Source organism: Bufo bufo, chromosome 7 (assembly GCF_905171765.1).
Source record: "Bufo bufo chromosome 7, aBufBuf1.1, whole genome shotgun sequence".
Taxonomy (NCBI): domain Eukaryota; kingdom Metazoa; phylum Chordata; class Amphibia; order Anura; family Bufonidae; genus Bufo; species Bufo bufo.
In genome coordinates this window covers 196,756,250-196,775,321 of record NC_053395.1, presented here as the reverse complement: position 1 = coordinate 196,775,321, position 19,072 = coordinate 196,756,250, and the positions used below count along the sequence as shown (strand labels likewise).

Below are 19,072 nucleotides of genomic sequence, written 5' to 3'. Positions count from 1 at the left end.
ATGACAGGTACCCTTGCAGGTAGTCTAGCACGCAGACCACGCTGATGTAAATGGTTTAGAATGGTCTGATGTGACACTTGGGTGCCTCTCACCTCCCTTAAATGTGCCTGGAGTTGTGTGGCATTCATCATCCTTTTCCGCAGGGCGTTGTTCAAAACGAAGCGGTCATCAGTGTGGGATGTGGCCAAAGCATATCCACTTCTATGCCTTTCTGTGACTTTTTCAGTCTCTTTGTATCTCTGATACAATTTGCTGATGACATTCTGTGACACTCTAAGCTAAGTGGCCACGTCCGTCTGAGAACATCCTGCTTGAAACCTCGCAATGGCGAGTTACTGTTGATCAATTATTGGGTGTAGTCTTGGTCTCATGATGTCAAAATGTGAACAGCATGATGAGGAGGATTCATGGATCAATCACCTGTTGTGAATTTTTCCGTTAAGCTCCTTGTTAGAGAACAGCAAGTTGTACAAAAAAGTACTGAAACATTGAACAGCTGGACATGTGCATTCAAAGGTTTAGAAAAGGTCACATTAAGTTCACCTGTAAAGGTTAGAGTGCATTTTAGGTTCATCCTCAAATTTCACCCACAAGCCAAATATCCCTAACTTTTTGTAAGTAGTGTATATCATGTCATAAATTTTCCAGAAAGACCCAAAAAGGAGTGTCCCAAATGTAGGCGAGGGAAGGGATGCTCCCAAAAGACTTCCATTATTTTGTAAAGTGTTGGTCAAAATAAGCAATATTTATCTTCTGCCAAAGGACAGATTAAAATTCCATCTTTTGGTCCCCTGCCAGAGAATTTTCCACATGTACTAACTGCCCTAAAACATATGTATTTACTCTGAAAACATCTATAATATAGATTAATAACTACTTAGAGGGAAACTTTTAGAAGGACATGTTCATCTATTTATTAGCACCTAGTTTATTAAACAGAACATCTGTTAATGTCAGAAATCTGCAAAAATAAATTTGAACATAATCCAGGTTTGTAAAAAAATAAATATAAAAAATTACATTTACATTTTACTAAGGTCTCACTGTGTTATTGCCTTCAATCTTTTTATATGAGTGACAGATAAATACATGTGACAGGCAGAGATAGATGAACATAGATAATAGATAGACAGACAGACACAGATAGATAGATAGATAGATAGATAGATAGATAGATAGATAGATAGATAGATAGATAGATAGATACGGTAGATAGATATGACATAGATGAAAGAAAGAAAGAAAGATATGAGATAATAGATAGATAGATACGGTAGATACGATAGATAGATAATAGATAGATAGATAGATAGATAGATAGATAGATAGATACGGTAGATACGATAGATAGATAGATAGATAATAGATAGATAGATAGATAAACAATAATAGTATTTATTACCTGAAATCCACGTGTGATAATATTGCTGGGTGTAAAATGTACTGTTGAACACATCTTCAAATGTAAACGTGCGGAGACCATCTTCTCTCCTTGTAGAACCTAAAAATATATTACAATATGCAGATTCCGGTCATACACATGAATTATATTTTTGATAAGGGAACTTTGTTAATTAAATGAAATGATCCTGATCCTCAGGATAGGTCATCAATATCTGATCAGTGGGGGTCCCTCTCCCGGCACTTCCGCCAATCAGCTTTTAGATGAGGCTGCGACAATCCAGTGAGTGCTGTAGCCTCCTCACAGTTCACCAAGCCCAGCGCCGTACATTGTATAGTGGCCGTGCTTGGTATCGCAGCGCATTCACTTGAATGGGACTGAGCTGTACTGTACTTAGGCCATATGAGCAATGAATGTGACTTTACTAGCCTAAGAAGAGGCTGCGGTGCTCAACGGATCACCACAACCTGTTCAAGCAGCTGATCGGTGGGGATGCTGGGAGTCGGAATCCGCACTGATCAGATATTGATGACCTATTCTTAGGATAAGCCACCAGTATCAAAATCCTGGGCAACCCCTTTAGGATTCATGAATAAAAATCAGGGCAGCGGCAGTGTTACTGGAAGGCAATCATGGTCACATTTATCACGAGATATAATGCCTGATCTAAGAGAAGCCGAGCACTATGGTGACAGAAGCTCTTTAAAGTGGTATTCCCATCTCATTCATTCATGGCTGAGATCAGAATACCTATTGTTTGTGGCATTCCCCCATCCCCCAACCTGGATTTTTTAGTTGTTCTTAGTGTGGTTTCACATCACTTTTTTCCCCATCCGTTTAACGTATACAAAAAAACGTTAAACGGATGCCTCAGACTGATACCATACATTGGCATCCTTCACCATCAGTGATGGTCAGTTCGCAGTGTTCGCCAGCGAACACATGCGGGCTGCCATCTTTAATAAGGTAGACTCACCCGTCTGGCGATGCACATGTAAGCCCTTACCTGTACCTGTGCCGCGGTCTGAAATCAAATGCAGTCACCGGGAGCACGCAGTTCCGAGAACGGCCGCCGGGGGGCCTTTATCGGGCTGTTCTCAGAACTGCCGACTCCCGGTGACTGCATTTGATTTCAGATTGGTTCCCGGCACAGGTAAGGGCTTACCTGTGCATCGCCGGACGGGTGAGTCTACCTTATTAAAGATGGCGGCTCGTATGTGTTCGCTGGCGAACACTGCGAACTGACCATCACTGTTCACCATAGAGTTCCATTGTAAAGAATTTGTATACGTTTTTTACTGGACTCTGCAGGATACAAGAACGTGGTGTGCTGGACTCTGCACCACAAGAATGTGGTGTGCTGCATTTTTGTACAGTTTTTTTCTAATATTTTCTTACATCAAACGTTAACCCACCCTTACAATGACAAAATGTTGGATAAAAGCAGGTTCTAGGCTCAGTTCACACTATTGTTTATAACAGAAGTCCCAGTTCTCTGCCGGATCCGTCGCACAACAGATACATCAGCGCCCGATAGACTCCTTTGACTTATAATGGGATCCTCTGGGTTGTCTCATGGCTTCCATCACTTTGATGGAAAGAGCAGAGGTGCTCATTAAATTTGCCAAGATTGCAAATAGAGGTTCCTCTGATGGCAGAGTGAACCGAGCCGAAAGCCAACATTGCAGATGAGGTAATGCTCCCTCGGCTCTCTCTTCTGATCCTCTCAGACACAGCTGAGCATACATCAGCTGCAAATGGGAGAGGGATAAAAAGCTGCCGCTAGATGCCCCTGGCAGCGGCTTATCTCTACGAGAGCAAAAGATCGGGCATGTTGGCCCGCGTACAAATTTGGCTGAGTTCACATCACTGTTTAGCTTTCCGTTCTTCTGATCTGTCAGTTATGCATAGGATCCGTTTTTTACAGCATCCAGTAAAACAAAACGGATCCTGTTGCATCAGTTTTCACCCATTTGAGCCATTTCCGTTTTAAGTTTTTTAGATGGGAAAAAAAAGTCCTGCATGCAGTACTTTTGTTTCCGTCTAAAATTTTTTTATCTCAGACAGAAATGGTTCAAACGGATGACAACTGATGCAACAGGATCCGTTTTTTTACAGGATACTGTTTTTTTTCCTCTCTCTTTCTTATTCTGATGGATCAGATAAACGGAAAGCTAAACGGTGATGTGAATGCACCCTTAGATGGTCAGTGCATCCTGTCAAAATTGGTGAATTCAGCAAAAATACATCTAAAGTGTGTGGCAGGGGCGGATTGACCATAGACCTTATACAGAAATTTCCTGGTGTGGCGACGCCCAGAGGGCCGCTTGAGCCCTCCTCACGGCCATCCAGTGGAAGTTTTTGGGGATGTATTTTGTGCTGCTGACAGTATTTTGTGATGGACTGTGGTATTTGGCTCTGTTGGGGGTGGTATAATGTGCCACAATATGGTATTGTTGGCCCTGCTTTCTATCAATTTGGACCCGACTACAAAATGGGGCCACTTTTAGTATTTTTTCCAGGGCCACTTTAAGTTCCCAGTCCGCCCCTGGTGTGTGGCCAGGCTTCAGGTAGACAGGATGGGAGCTGCTGCGCATGCGTGCCATTTCAGCGCTCCCACAGTCCACCAGAGGGGCCGGTGCCTTTTCTTATAATGTGCAAGCACGACCACGATTGTAGGGTGGTCGTCACTCCTGGAAACTAGCAGTGTATAGCGTTGGAAAAATCATTTAAACTAGCAAAGGAGGCAATATGGACAAACACGATGCATTAGTAAGCGCCTTGTATTCACTTTCTCCACATGATAAGTGCCACTTGCCGAAGTGAGAGACAACCCCTTTAACATCTCAAATCATTTGAATTTAGGACTATCAAATTATTTTGAAATGTATCAGTTTGCTAAATTCTTGCTTTAGGTAAGACAGGAGAGAAAATAAAAATGGATTGAAATTTTTTTCTTCATTCTCGAGACAAGAACTTAAGAACATAACGTTTCAGATTCTGTGTCTACAAAACAAGTGAAGCAGAATGTGGATTTTATTGTTATTTTTTTTTTACGCCTGAACGTCTTCTGTACAGACACCCTTACAGACTTGTATGACTCCTCAAGAGTTCAATAGCTGTGCTTCAGAAAAAAAAAATTCAAGAAAAAAAAATATTCTTCAGTATCAGGCCTTCATTCTCGTGCGGCATCTCAGACTAACACCAATGGAAATAATTTTATATCTGGCATTTGTTCAATTTTACTATTAGTGGCAATTAATTAAATGTTCCATATTGCTCTTTTTCGTGTGACTGTCCATCAGTAAAGGTGGTGAAAAGGCCCATCTGCTAACTATCAGAAAGTGAAATATTAGGGTTGGCTATGTAAAAAAAAATGATGATATAAAAATGTAGGCACTGGCCATCTGGGTGGCAGGAGTTTTGTTCCTGTCAACTGCAAGGGAACAAACTGCATATGGAATATGTATTCAACTGCAGACATGAAAACAGAAAAACAAGGTTGTGAGTCACTGTATACGGTTCCCGACATCTAAATATGTATTTTTATTTTTTGTATACTGGAATTTTCAGCGTATTTTATTTAGGTTTACACTCAAAAAACTGTATTAAAGAGGTTGTCTGACTTCAGCCAATGGCATTTATCATGTAGAGAAAATGAATACAAGGCACTTACTAATGTATTGTGATTGTCCATATTGCCTCCTTTGCTGGCTTCATTCATTTGCATCACATTATACACGGCTCGTTTCCATGGCTACGACCACCCTGTAATCCAGTAGTAGTGGTCGTGCTTGCACAATATAGGAAAAAGTGCTGGACTATGTGCGGCCTCAGCCACCAGAGAGGCCAGAGCCTTTTCGTGTAGTGTGTAAGCACGACCACCGCTGCTGGATTGCAGGGTGGTCGTAACTCCTGGATACGAGCAGTGTCTAATGTGATGGAAAAATGAATCCAGCCAGCAAAGGAGGCAATATGGACAGTCACAATACATTAGTAAGGGCCTGGTATTAACTTTGTCTACATGATAAATCTCATCTGCTGAAGTGAGACAATCCCTTTAAATAAACACCCAAAAAAACAACATAATCCAGATCTAATTAATTTCTATTGGATTCAAGTTGATGCTACCCCACTGTGGCTTAATCAGCTACTTGTAAGCAACATAATGATGCCTATTGCTGTCCGTCTCCATACTATAAATAAATACAATACAATATTTACTAAATACCAATATCCTTCACATAAAAACGTTTAAAGTGATTGTGTCATGGTATTAACTTATTCCCCTATCCGACCTCTGGGACACCAGACATTCACAAGAATGGGGGTCCTGTTCCCACGAATGAATGGATCGGCAGGTTGAGCATATGTGCTGCCTCTACATTCATTATCAATGGGCAGCATCGGACTGGGATCCCTAGGACCCACCATTAAAATTGATTCAGGGGGCCCATTAAAGCAACATGCAAAGATTATCTGCTCACGAAGCAGCAGGTAGCAACAGGATCCTACAAGATGATTGGGGGGTCCCCTGCAAGGAATTTGAGAAGGAAGGTCCCTGATGAAAGAGGATGTACCTGATGCATGTATAATAATAAACTGGGTAGACTATTAAATAATTACCCATTTTTTTTATATGGACACATAGCCTATGATTGAAATGCGCTACTTAAAGGGGTTGTCCAACAATAAATATTCTACAGTTTTCAAACCAGCTTCTGGGTTCAAAATTTTGCATAGCCACTGAGTTATTCAGTAAAATGTATCTGTATAGCGCCACCTGCTGTTTGCTTTTTTCTTATTTCTTTGTCCTTCTCACTGAGATGGCCGCACATGCTCAGTTTCATCCTTTAAATGCCTCCTGAGCTGTGATAGGGAGAGCTGAGACACGCCCCCTGAGCTGTGATAGGGAGAGCTGAGACACACCCCCTGAGCTGCAGCAGAAAAGACACTCCCCTTGAGCTGTCAGCTTGATATAAATCTAGCAGAGCAATGAATGTGGAGATCTCTGGATCCATGTGAGGTACAGGGCTGGTTCTAGCTTTGTTAGAAAGAGATTGCCATGTACTATATGATCTCTCGTGTACTATATGATCTCTGAGTTTCATTTTTTACATTAGTCATGGGATAACCCCTTTAAGCCCACCGTACTCAGAGTTCCAAGCTTGTCTATGGGACATAGCCGAGTACTGTACTTGGCTAGAAAATGAATGGAGAAAATTTTGTGACTGGAGGGGGGGGGGGGGGGGGGGGAGGGGGGGGGGGTCCCAGAGTTTGGATCCTCCCGCAAACTGTATGCAGAAATTTTGGATATTCAATGCGCAAACTGATTCTCCCATGGTAGCCTATGGACTGACAAATCTGAAAATTAGTAAGTTCCCTCTTCTTCACTCATAAACGAAGAGAAACCTCTTTGAAGCATCTTTTACTGTAGCATACCTCTACTGGTTAGACATGCAAACTAACACGCAGAGCTGAACTACTCTGCCATCTGCGTCACTTTTATCTGGGATCTTCCTAAATCATCTATCCTGATAGTTTTATACTGATTGGCATAGAATACATTTTGATACCTATGCCTCGTGCTGTCTTGCTCACGTTCCCCTTCCTTGAACTTTGATGAGAACGTTCAGTGAGTGTCTCCACAGTAAATATTTGCTTTGAAATGGAGATTTATTTACAGACGGCTTATTCACACTTAATCTGCCTGACAGTTTCCTTTGGCATTACTGGAGACGGTGACCAGTGTCAATAGTGGAGCTGACATGTGTACCGTGCTGAAACTAATAGTCACTGTGGAGGAGAACTATACCTCAGCTGATCCAGGAAAAGAGATAAAAGGCTTTTTAGATTTGTCACCATTCATGCTTGCTTGCCTCCATGCCATGGAAAAAAAGAGAAGCCTGCCGCCTTATAATCTGCTGAAGAGGAGATTATCATGGTTTATTGACCACAGGCCGTCATTATTTCATACAGTTAAGGAGTAGATTGTAATATTATAATTATCAATTTACTGTATAATGCATAACAGAAGTTATACTGGTTCTTGTAATATTATGGAGGTGGAGCACCACACACCGTTGTTGCCGGCGCCAGCTGTCACGGATGTAGTAGGGGAGAACACCAAAAGACAACAAGAAGGAAGGGGAAAGACACTAGGCCTCACCGCTAGTGAAGGAAAAGGGACACCACCCAAAACCCTGCTCCTGGCCCTAACTCCTATCCGTATGGGCACTTCTCGATGGTAGAGATGCCCATACACAGGAACCTAGAAAACCCTTGTGACCCTCGGATGCCCTAAAGATAATCACAAGGCAGAGACAACCCGTTCCTTCCCTGGTGAAGGAACCAGAATCTTGCTGAGGCCTAATAAACAACCGGGGGGGGGGGGGGATACAAAACACAACAAGCGAAACACTTAACTTCTGAGGATGATGGATGAACAGGACTTCAACAAGAACCACACTCCAGCTCTTCCAAAACCAAATGAGGCTATCCAGAGCGAGGAGTGATATGTGAAGTCAGACTAAATAGGGATAGGTAAAGGTCACATGAGCCACACCTGAACAGGAGGTGTGGACATACTAGCAACACACAGACAAAGTGAAACCAAAAGAGGCTGTCAGATCACTAATGTGCAGATAATCTTTCAGACCTTCTAAGACCTGTCACAGGTGTGACGCCAGCAAGGACTTGTAAGTTGTTGCCAAATAGTAGAGAATTGCGGCACACAGCTTCTTTTGTCTGCAGTTTATGACATTTATTAGTGTTACATCACATGGGATTTATGATCCAGTTACATTTCAGAAATTTTTAAGTAGTCACATTCACTAGATTTGGCGACCGGACGTTTCGGCCTGTCAAGGCCTTCTTCAGCGGTCTATTATCTAAGATGAAACAATATGAACTCTATAAGTGACTGGATATATATGCAAAGATATAAATGAAATTGAAAAAGTGCATAATCAACAAACGAATAAAAGCCAAGCAATTAAATCAAGATATATGCATGATCCAAAGGAGAGTATATGGTACCCAATGTATAAAACTGAATAGTATCCAAGTCAGAGGTTATATTATAGCGAATTATAGTATAAATAACCATAGTGAGAAGCTGAACATGGGTTCATGGTAGGGCTTCTGTGGTAAAAGTATAAAGGGAATGGTAATCACCTAAATAGCCGTGTAGGAAAGACTGATAATCATTAGTAATGGTTCATAGGGTAATACACTGGTAGCTGATAACAAAGTAATTTACCATAGTGTGACTCCTTATGTTAAATGGCTCTGGATTACAGGACACATGTCCATGTGCGCGCTGTTTTTAACTGTATGGGTTCCCGGGAGCGCTGGGCACATGATCCGGATGTCATACAACGCCGGCGGCACTGATGTGCGTTCCACCTATGCGTCATCTGGCCCCGGCTTCCGCGCCCAGCGCTCCACGGCTACACACGGAGGAGATTGACTTATGGTTACGTAATGTGGACGTCACGTGACGTAGGTGGCGCTGAAATGCGTTTCACCCAAATGTCACGTGATCCCGAGCGGCTTGCTCTGCGTTCCACTGTGATTTGCAGTAAAAAGAACTAGATTGGGGGGTTGAACTATGTGCTCTGGGTATAGGCAGACAGTGCTTATACCTATATTATTCTTGGTATATATATAGGGGACAAGCCCGAAACGGAAAGAGAACAACAACATTAATAAATTCATGAGGACATGAATGTGTAGACTGACAGATTCTTCGTTTGAACTACCATATCCTGAACTGTAAATAACCTGAATGCATTCCTAATTATGAGGGGGGGGGGGGGGGGGGTGAGTTTGGTAAAAAAAGGGGGGGGGGGGGGGAGCTAGTTCTTGTAGTCTGCTGCAAATTGGCTTGTGCCAGTGAACCAGGGGCGTTTCTACGGTCTCAAAAGATCCGGGGCCCAAGCCCCAATACATATGTGCCATACAAGCTCGCCCTAGGACTAAAGACATATTTTACTTGCTGCATGGACACTATCAAACATACAGCACTATATACCTCTCAGATCCAGTAACTCCCAGATGATGTCTCCTCTGATGTAGACATTTTCTTTCCCCTTCTTCTCCATTCGGGCCAGACAACTTCTTTCAACTGCACCTAGTCTCTGCAGAGTCTACCAGTCATCTTAAGTTCCTCATTTTTCTAATATCATCATCCTCCCCATCCTGCTGCCCCAACAGTATTATTCTGGTGCTGCCCAGAATACTGTGCCTACTGTGCTCCCCAATGCCCCTAAATACTATACCACAGAAATTATACTGCTATACAGATTAGTCCATCTATAGCAGGCATCCTCAAACTGCGGCCCTCCAGCTGTTGCAAAACTACAACTCCCAGCATGCCCGAACAGCCTACAGGTATCAGCCTACAGCAGGGCATTGTGGGAGTTGTAGTTTTACAACAGCTGGAGGGCTGCAGTTTGAGGATGCCTGATCTATAGTAATATAAAAGTCCTACTTATAGCAATAATTCCCTCCCAGAGTGCCCTTCTTAGTAATACTGATAATACCCCCAATAATGATACTACTCCCCAAGAGTGCCCCTGTTAGTGATAGTGCCCTCCATATTGTGCCCAATAATAATGGCCACCATAGTGCACCCAGCAGTAATAAGGCTCTCTATAATATTAACAAGGCCCCCCTGCAGTATTTATCCACCATTATAGTAGTTATAATGTTGGGGGCACCACAGGAGGGCATCTCTGCGCGATGCGCGTGGGTGAGAGATTGGACAAGTGTGCGGTAAAACTACAAGAATACAAATAACATGTATAAGTATTAAGCATAGCATGTACTATAGCATTACATTAACACTGAAGCACATGGTAAAATGGCTGCCTGTACGTGAGATTGCATGTCTAGACATGTCTGCTGGGCAGAACATATAATGTCCCCTATAAGACCCCCAGTGGTTACTGTCTAATGCCCCCTATGCAGCGTCCCACTACGTGTGTGGGGGCACTGCTTAAAAGTACTTTTTGATCTCAACAATTGCACATTGTACAGTATGGTATAACTTTGCATTAATGTATCTTAAAAATCCCTGGTAACAGGCCTATTAGGTGTAATTTATACATCCCACCACTAGATGGGGATAAAGTACAGGTCATATATAGACCTAGGTCAGGCCGAGTGAGGCAGATTAAGAATGGAGTTTAGTTGAGACCAGAGTTCAGATTAGTGGAGACAGGTCAGTGTGGAGATCAGTAAGTAGATACTGAGAGAGTGAAAAGGTGCAGATCCAGCACTTCAGCTCTGAGGAAAAGTTTTAGTCCAGCAAGGGACAAAAGGACAGACTTATATACATCCAAAGGATAAAAGCCACAAGTCAGGCATAAAGGACCTTTGGGATATTCAGGTGAAGGATACCATAGCCTCCGGCAACCTCACCAAAATTGCACTGATATTGAAAATAACCCACTGTTCCCAAAACTAAAAACCTGAAAAGCCTAGAAACAGTGGATTTGCAGAATCAACTCTGTACCATCAAGAAACTGCATTTTTGTACTGCTGCAACCAAAGACATCTAAAGTAAAAGTTGTGAGTTACATTTCACCACTGTCTACCTCATTATTACTACCTTTGGTTGTACCACCATTAACGGTACCGGCGTTATGACAAAAACCATCAAGGTACTCAGCCGCAACAAGCACCCTAAGCACCCCTAACATCAAGGGCACCTCAACCACCATCTTGGCTGATGCTTCCCTACCACAGAGCGTGCCCCGGAGGATTTCATGCTGTCCACCTCAACACTGTGCTGGCAGCCCAGGGAGGCTATCTGCTAACCGTGAGTAAACTGATGAACTGTGTGTTATATCATTTTACCCCTCATCGGTCCACCGTGCACCTCACGTGTTGCCCCTGCGACTGGCTGCACCTATAGTGCCCCTGTAGTTATAGTGCTCCCCTGTAGTTTAATTCCCTCCTGTGGTGCCACCAATAGGTATAATACCCTCCTGTACTGCCCTAGCAGTAAGAAGGCCCTCCTGTGATACCTCTATATAAATAATGCCCTCCTACAGTGCCCCAGTACTAATAATGCTCTCCTGTGGGGCCTCCAATAGGTATAATATCCTTCTGTAGTGCACCAGTAGGTATAATACTTTCCTGTAGTGTCCCGGTAGTAATAATGCCCTCCTGTGGTGCCCTGAATAGGTATAATATCCTCCTGTAGTGCCCTAGTAGTAATAAGAATTTCCTGTGGTGCCCCCAATAGGTATAATATCCTCCTGTAGTGCCCATCTATACTAATAAAAGCCCTGTGTACGTGCTCAGGGCTGTTGTCCGTGCGTGTGTGCCGATTAGTGAAGTGCGCATGCGCAGCGCACAAACCAATCAGCACACACGCAGTGCACAAACCAATCAGCACACTCCACACACACAGTAGAGTGAGTGTGTGCCGATTATATACCATCGGATCGGAGTTTTCTCCAATCCGATGTTATATTTTAACTTGAAGCGTCCCCATCACCATGGGAACGCCTCTATGTTAGAATATACCATCGGATTTGAGTTAGATCGTGAAAACTCAGATCCGACAGTATATTCTAACACAGAGGCGTTCCCATGGTGATGGGGACGCTTCAAGTTAGAATATACTAAGAACTGTGGACATAACGGCCCCCTGCTGCCTGGCAGCACCTGATCTCTTACAGGGGGCTGTGATCCGCACAATTGAGGGGGGGCCGCACTGGCCACCAATGCTTTTAATACTGGGGAGGGGGGGGCCGCACTGGCCACCAATGCTTTTAATACTGGGGAAGGAGGGGGGGGCCGCACTGGCCACCAATGCTTTTAATACTGGGGAGGGAGGGATGGGGGGGCCGCACTGGCCACCAATGCTTTTAATACTGGGAAGGGAGGGGGGTCTGGCACCTGAGGGGTTAATTGTGCGAATCACAGCCCCCTGTAAGAGATCGGGTGCTGCCAGGCAGCAGGGGGCAGTTATGTACACAGTTCTTAGTATATTCTAACTTGAAGCGTCCCCATCACCATGATAGTGAAAACTCAGATCTGAAAAAGCTGTTATGCAGACGGATCCGCACTGAACGGATACCATTGTTTGCATTTATAGGTGCGGATCCGTCTGTGCAGATACCAGACGCATTCGCACCTAGCGCAGGTGTGAAAGTAGCCTAAAATAGGGACTCCTGACTTTACATTGAATGTCAATGGGGGACGGATCCGTTTACAATTGCACCAATATTGTGTCAATGTAAACTGATCCGTCCCCATTGACTTACATTGTAAGTTAGGACGGATCCGTTTGGCTCCACACCGCCAGGCGGACACCAAAACGCACCAGCGGTCTCAGCACCACGTGGCACTGCCAGTTGTCTCAGCCAAGTCAGCGCCAGCTGTTTCAGCCATCAGCTGCAGTCTCAGCACCACCAGTCAGTGCCAGCAGTTCGTGCCAGCCATCTCAGGCACCAGTCACAGTGCCCATAGTCTCAGCACCACCAGTCAGTCCTAGCAGTCAGTGCCAGCTGTATCAGCCACCAGTCACAGTGCCAGTGGTCTAAGCGCCACCAGTCAGTGCCAGCCGTATCAGCCACCAGTCACAGTGACAGAAGTCTCAGCACCACCAGTCAGTGCCAAGCGTATTAGTCACCAGTCAGAGTGACAGTGGTTTCAGCACCACCAGTTAGTGCCAGCTCTATCAGCCACCAGTCACAGTGCCAGTGGTCTCAGCGCCACCAGTCAGTGCCAGCCGCATCAGACACTAGTCACAGTGACAGCAGTCTCAGCACCACGTGGCACTGCCAGTCATCTCAGCCACCAGTAAGTGCCAGCTGTTTCAGCCATCAGCTGCAGTCTCAGCACTACCAGTCCGTGCCAGCCATCTCAGGCACCAATCACAGTGCCCACAGTCTCAGCACCACCAGTCAGTGCCAGCAGTCAGTGCCAGCAGTATCAGCCACCAGTCACAGTGTCAGTGCTCTCAGCACCACCAGTCAGTGCCAGCCGTATCAGCCACCAGTCACAGTGTGAGTGGTCTCAGCACCACCAGTCAGTGACAGCTGTATCAGTCACCAGTCACAGTGCAAGTGGTCTCAGCACTACCAGTCTGCAGTCTCAGCCAAAAGTGAGTGCCAGTGACGCATATTACAGCTACATATAAGTCAGTATTACAGTAAGAGAAAATATTATCTATACTAATAAAAGCCCTGAGTATGTGCTCAGGGCTGGTGTCCGTGCGTGCGTGTGTGCCGATTATAGAAGTGCGCATGCGCAGTGGACGGACACACACACACAGGCCAATCCAGGTTGCAGAGCCGGGTTCGAGGGCACAGCGGCGGGACAGCAGCGCTCAGGGAGGAGGATGCCGGGAGCCGGGCACAGCGGCTTTCAGAGTTATACTCTGCCCGGAGCACACGGGACAGCGCAGCCGTCACAGATCCCGGGGAGCCGTCCACACTGAGAGCCGGCTATCTTACTCATTATGCCGCACTGCGCATGCGCCCGCTTCCCCACACGCGCAGTGCGGCCAGACGCCGCTCCATCGGCACACACTCCACGGACACTACATGTGCAGTATCCTATTGTAATGGCAGCGGGGGGCAGTCACTGTATTGCACCTGCCCCGCTCACTTACTACATGGTGAGGCAGGAGGCCTGGCGGGCGGCCAGGCACTGGTAGCGTAACTCACTAAGTGATGCCCCTGCTCTGCCCACTGCATGAATGAAGCAGTCGGCGCAGGCGCATGACGTATTGAGTTACGCTGCCAGTGCCTGGCCTGCTGCCTCACCATGTAGTAAGTGAAGAAGTGAAGATCGTTATTATTATTACAGTTATTCAAAGTATTACTACTCTGAGCGGGGCCGGTGCAATACAGTGACTGCACCGGGCCCCGCTGCCATCACATTCACACTAAACAGCGACACTGTTATGGGGGGATCTGTGGATGACACATAGCATAAGATGCTATGTGTCATCCACAGATACCCCCATAACAGTGTCAGCCACAGACCCCAATAAGTGTCACCTACAGACCCCAATAAGTGTCAGCCCCAGACCAGCCCCATAACAGTGTCACCCACAGATACCCCCATAACAGTGTCAACCACATATACCCCCATAACAGTGTCAGCCACAGACCCCAATAAGTGTCAGCCACAGACCAGCCCCATAACAGTGTCAGCCACAGCGCCCCCATAAGAGTGCCATCCACAGATCCCCCATAACATTGCCATCCACAGATCCCCCATAACATTGCCATCCACAGATCCCCCCATAACAGTGCCATCCACAGATCCCCATAACAGTGTCATCCACAGATCCCCCCATAACAGTGCCATCCACAGATCCCCCATAACAGTGTCATCCACAGATCCCCCATAACAGTGTCATCCACAGATCCCCCATAACAGTGCCATCCACAGGTCCCCCCATAACAGTGCCATCCACAGATCTCCCATAACAGTGCCATCCACAGATCCCCCCATAACAGTGCCATCCACAGATCCCCCCATAACAGTGTCATCCACAGATCTCCCATAACAGTGCCATCCACAGATCCCCCATAACAGTGTCATCCACAGATCCCCCATAACAGTGCCATCCACAGATCCCCCCATAACAGTGTCATCCACAGATCCCCCCATAACAGTGTCATCCACAGATCCCCCCATAACAGTGTCATCCACAGATCCCCCCATAACAGTGCCATCCACAGATCCCCCCATAACAGTGCCATCCACAGATCCCCCATAACAGTATGGCTTTTCTGTGGTGCCCGGTATAGGTTTAATGCCCTCCTGTAGTGCCCTAGTAGTAATAAGTCCCTCCTGTGGTGCCCCCAATAGTTATAATACCCTCCTGTGGTGTCCCGGTAGTAATAAGGCCTTCCTGTGGTGCCTCAAATAGGTATAATATCCTCCTGTAGTGCCCCAGTAGTAATAAGTCTCTCCTGTTCTGCCCTATAGGTATAATATCCTCCTATAGTGCCCAAGTAGTTATAAGGCCCTCCTGTGGTTCCCCCTATAGTTATAATACCCTCCTATAGTGCCCCACAAGGTATAATGCCCCCTGTAGTTCCAGCAATACTTATAGTGCCAGTTATAATGGCCCCCACATAGTGCCCCCATGTAAAATGACCTCTTCAGTGTCACTGTAGAATTGCAGTGGCCAATATGGCGGAACTGCTCAGACCCCAAACACTGTAGCGTGTTTCTCATTGGGCGAGCAGTCCCATCGCATGTGAACCACAGAAATATCGTGGCAGATATGGAGGAGCTGCTCACGATATTTCTGTGGTTCACATGCGATGGGACTGCTCGCCCAATGAGAAACACGCTACAGTGTTTGGGGTCTGAGCAGTTCCGCCATATTGGCCACTGCAATTCTACAGTGATTTTGTTTTATATGTCTTGAATGTGCCTTCATTTGGCAATTGAACATTCCTTTGCACCTGGAATCCTTCATCACATGGTCTGATATGGGTGGGGCTCACAGTCCTGCTTTGTTCACATTGCACTGGCTGTCCTGCTAGGCATTTGTGTGCAGGCTGGGCTGTGAGCTGGATCACATCACCTTCAGACCGTGTTCACACCATAGTTAGCGTAGTGGTAGGACCCTTTGCCATGCTGAGTGACCGTGACGTGGTGCAATGATGGGCTCCGATATCTTCCTGACAGGAACATATTGGCGGAAGTCTCAGCTTTTAATATCTGCTTGTATGACCAGCTAGTTTAGTCAGTGACATATCCTTTTGGTGCATTTTCTTCAGTGATTTATATGACCTCTTCAGTGTCCCCAGTACTTGCAAAGGCCCCTATAGTTATAATCAATTTCCCAGTGGATCCAGCAGGTATAATGCCAACATTTAGTGCCCATAGCATTCACTAAGCCCCCACTGTGGACAAGATATAAAAAAATACTCACCTGACTTCCCACCGCCGAAGGTTCAAGTTGCAGCCTTCTGGATTCAGACGGGCAGGTTGAAGTCACCGCGGCATCTGTGTCTTGGCGCAGGCGTGAGCGATGACAGGCAGTTGCTTGGCGACCGCCCGCGCCATTCTACAAGCAAGCGGCCACAGTAATTCAACTGTATTGCCGTCCTTAGGTCGGCGAGGCAGTTGTATAGCTACCAGCCGTAACATTCGGGGCCCTGGACAAAACATCAGGGGCTCAAGCCCCGAATGTTTTGACCTAGCGACGCCCTGCAGTGAACTAAACAAAGTTTGTGATTTTAGTACATTCCATCCATGCAGTGTTGGACTGGGGTGCCTAGTAGTGATGAGTGGGAGGTGCCATATTCGATTTCGCGATATTTCGCGAATATTCGATTGAATATTCGTCTTATATTCGTCGAAATCGAATATTCGTCATTATTCCATTTATCGTGAATAATATGCGATTTAATTAATCGCGTATTGCGATTGTTCTTTTGACAGTATAAGGCAACGTTCGACTAATTGGCTATGGCTAGGCTAATATGTGTATTTTACGAATATTCTTAATATTGCTCTAACTTCGTCTTTTAGAATATTCGTAATATTCTAAAAGACGAAGTTAGAGCAATATTACGAATTTTCGTAAAATACACATATAGATTGTAATTTAGCTAATATAGTGCTATAATCCTTTTTTTTTTGTCTAATTTTTTTTGCCTCTTCTGAACTTCAGTTTTGGAAAATATGTACACTATTAAAAAAAATTACTATAGCAGTATATTAGGTAAATTACAATCTATATGTGTATTTTACGAATATTCTTAATATTGCTCTAACTTCGTCTTTTAGAATATTCGTAATATTCTAAAAGACGAAGTTAGAGCAATATTACGAATATTCTAAAAGACGAAGTTAGAGCAATAATATTCCACTTTGGCATACTGCTCCCCGACAAGCGTCCCCGTAACCATGGGAACGCCTGTGGGTTAGAATATACCATCGGATCTGAGTTTTTACGGTCTCAGGGAAAACTCAGATCCGATGGTATTTTCTAACCCACTGGCGTTCCCATGGTGACGGGGACGCTTGTCGGGGAGGTGTATGCTGAAGTTGATTAAATAACGATTTTGTCATGCGGTCGGGCACACGTATTAACCATTACTATTTTTCTGTTGTAATATTCGTGAACTCGAATATTATAACCGAGATTATTGGTTTAGATTAGAATAGGACGAATATTCTAAAATCGAATATACAGCAATATATTCTTTATTTCGAATATTCGTCATATTTGGTCCATCTGAAAACGTGATTCCTTCCAGCTTCAATTCAGTTGCTTGTGGGCCAATGGCTCATTGACCCACAAGCAAGAAGCAGGGAGGAATCCTATATTTTCAGATGAAAAAACAAACAAAAAAAAAAAACTAATATTCGATTTCGCGAATATATAGAACTATACTGACTAGCGTTCCTCTATACCTGGAAGTCATCTCAGCTCTGATCGTGTCTATAATGATAAACTGGGGAGTTTCTTGAATAATCTATCAAGTTTTTCCATGAACATAGGCTGGTTGAGGTGCTGTACATTGAATATATGTATGTAGTACAGTAAGTCTACTGTGTTATGTGCCACTTGTGCAGAGGGTGGAGAACTAGGGGCCCACCTTGCTCACGGGGCCACCAAAGGATTCACCTGCACCCCTGTGGGCCAGTCCGAGCCTGCATCCATTGCAATCATTGCTTGTGCCTGATGCTTCCTCTCTCTTATCTATGACCTCTTCTTCTAGGACATCCTCTTTTAAGTGAGAAGTGATAAATAAGAGGGATGTGACAGTGAAGCAGGATGTGCAGCTCAGAAACTGTGACTATGCTTCTATGTCATCCTGCCAGTTCATTAGTAATTACAGTAAGTGTCTATCATTAGTAATTAAGTGTCACTGTCTGGAAGTCTCTAAAAATGGTGCTCAATCAGCCACAATCATAGGAATTTTTAATTATCAGCAATAAGACATTACGCAATATTTGAAAGGTCGATAAGTACTCCATTACATTCCATTGTCAGCAGCACCCATGTATACACATATCCCATACTATGTTCCTTTAAGAAATCCTTTACAGCTTGGATAGTGCACATGTATATATGGACATACTAAGCTAACACTTGGATAGTGCTCATACATATGTGTACATGCTAGGCTACCGTTAAAGAGAGCTCATGTATATGTGGACATACTAAGCTACCACTTGGAGAGCACTCTTGCATATGTGGACATACTAAGCTACCACTTGGAGAGCACTCTTGCATATGTGGACATACTAAGCTACTACTTGGAGAGCACTCTTGCATATGTGGACATACTAAGCTACTACTTGGAGAGCACTCTTGCATATGTGGACATACTAGGTTACCACTTGGAGAGCACGCTTGCATATGTGGACATACTAAGCTACTACTTGGAGAGCACTCTTGCATATGTGGACATACTAGGTTACCACTTGGAGAGCACTCTTGCATATGTGGACATGCTAGGCTACCGTTAAAGAGAGCTCAGGCATATGTGGACATACTAAGCTCCCACTTGGATATTGCTCATATATATGTGGACATACTAGGCTACCGCTTGGATAGTGCTCATGAATATGTGGACATTTTAGGCTGCCGCTTGGGTAGTGCTCAGGCATATGTGGACATACTAAGCTACCACTTGGATATTGCTCATACATATGTGGACATAC

At 44.8% G+C, this 19,072-nt stretch overlaps 1 protein-coding gene across 1 annotated transcript in view; it reads right to left on the bottom strand.

The window, feature by feature from the left end:
* Window positions 1-19,072, bottom strand: part of LOC121007728 (prolyl endopeptidase FAP-like) — a 154,594-nt gene that overhangs the window by 111,134 nt on the left and 24,388 nt on the right. The window contains exon 3 of the mRNA XM_040439869.1: window positions 1,403-1,501. Coding sequence (XP_040295803.1) covers window positions 1,403-1,501 — 99 coding nt within the window. The remainder of the gene's footprint in view (window positions 1-1,402; window positions 1,502-19,072) is intronic.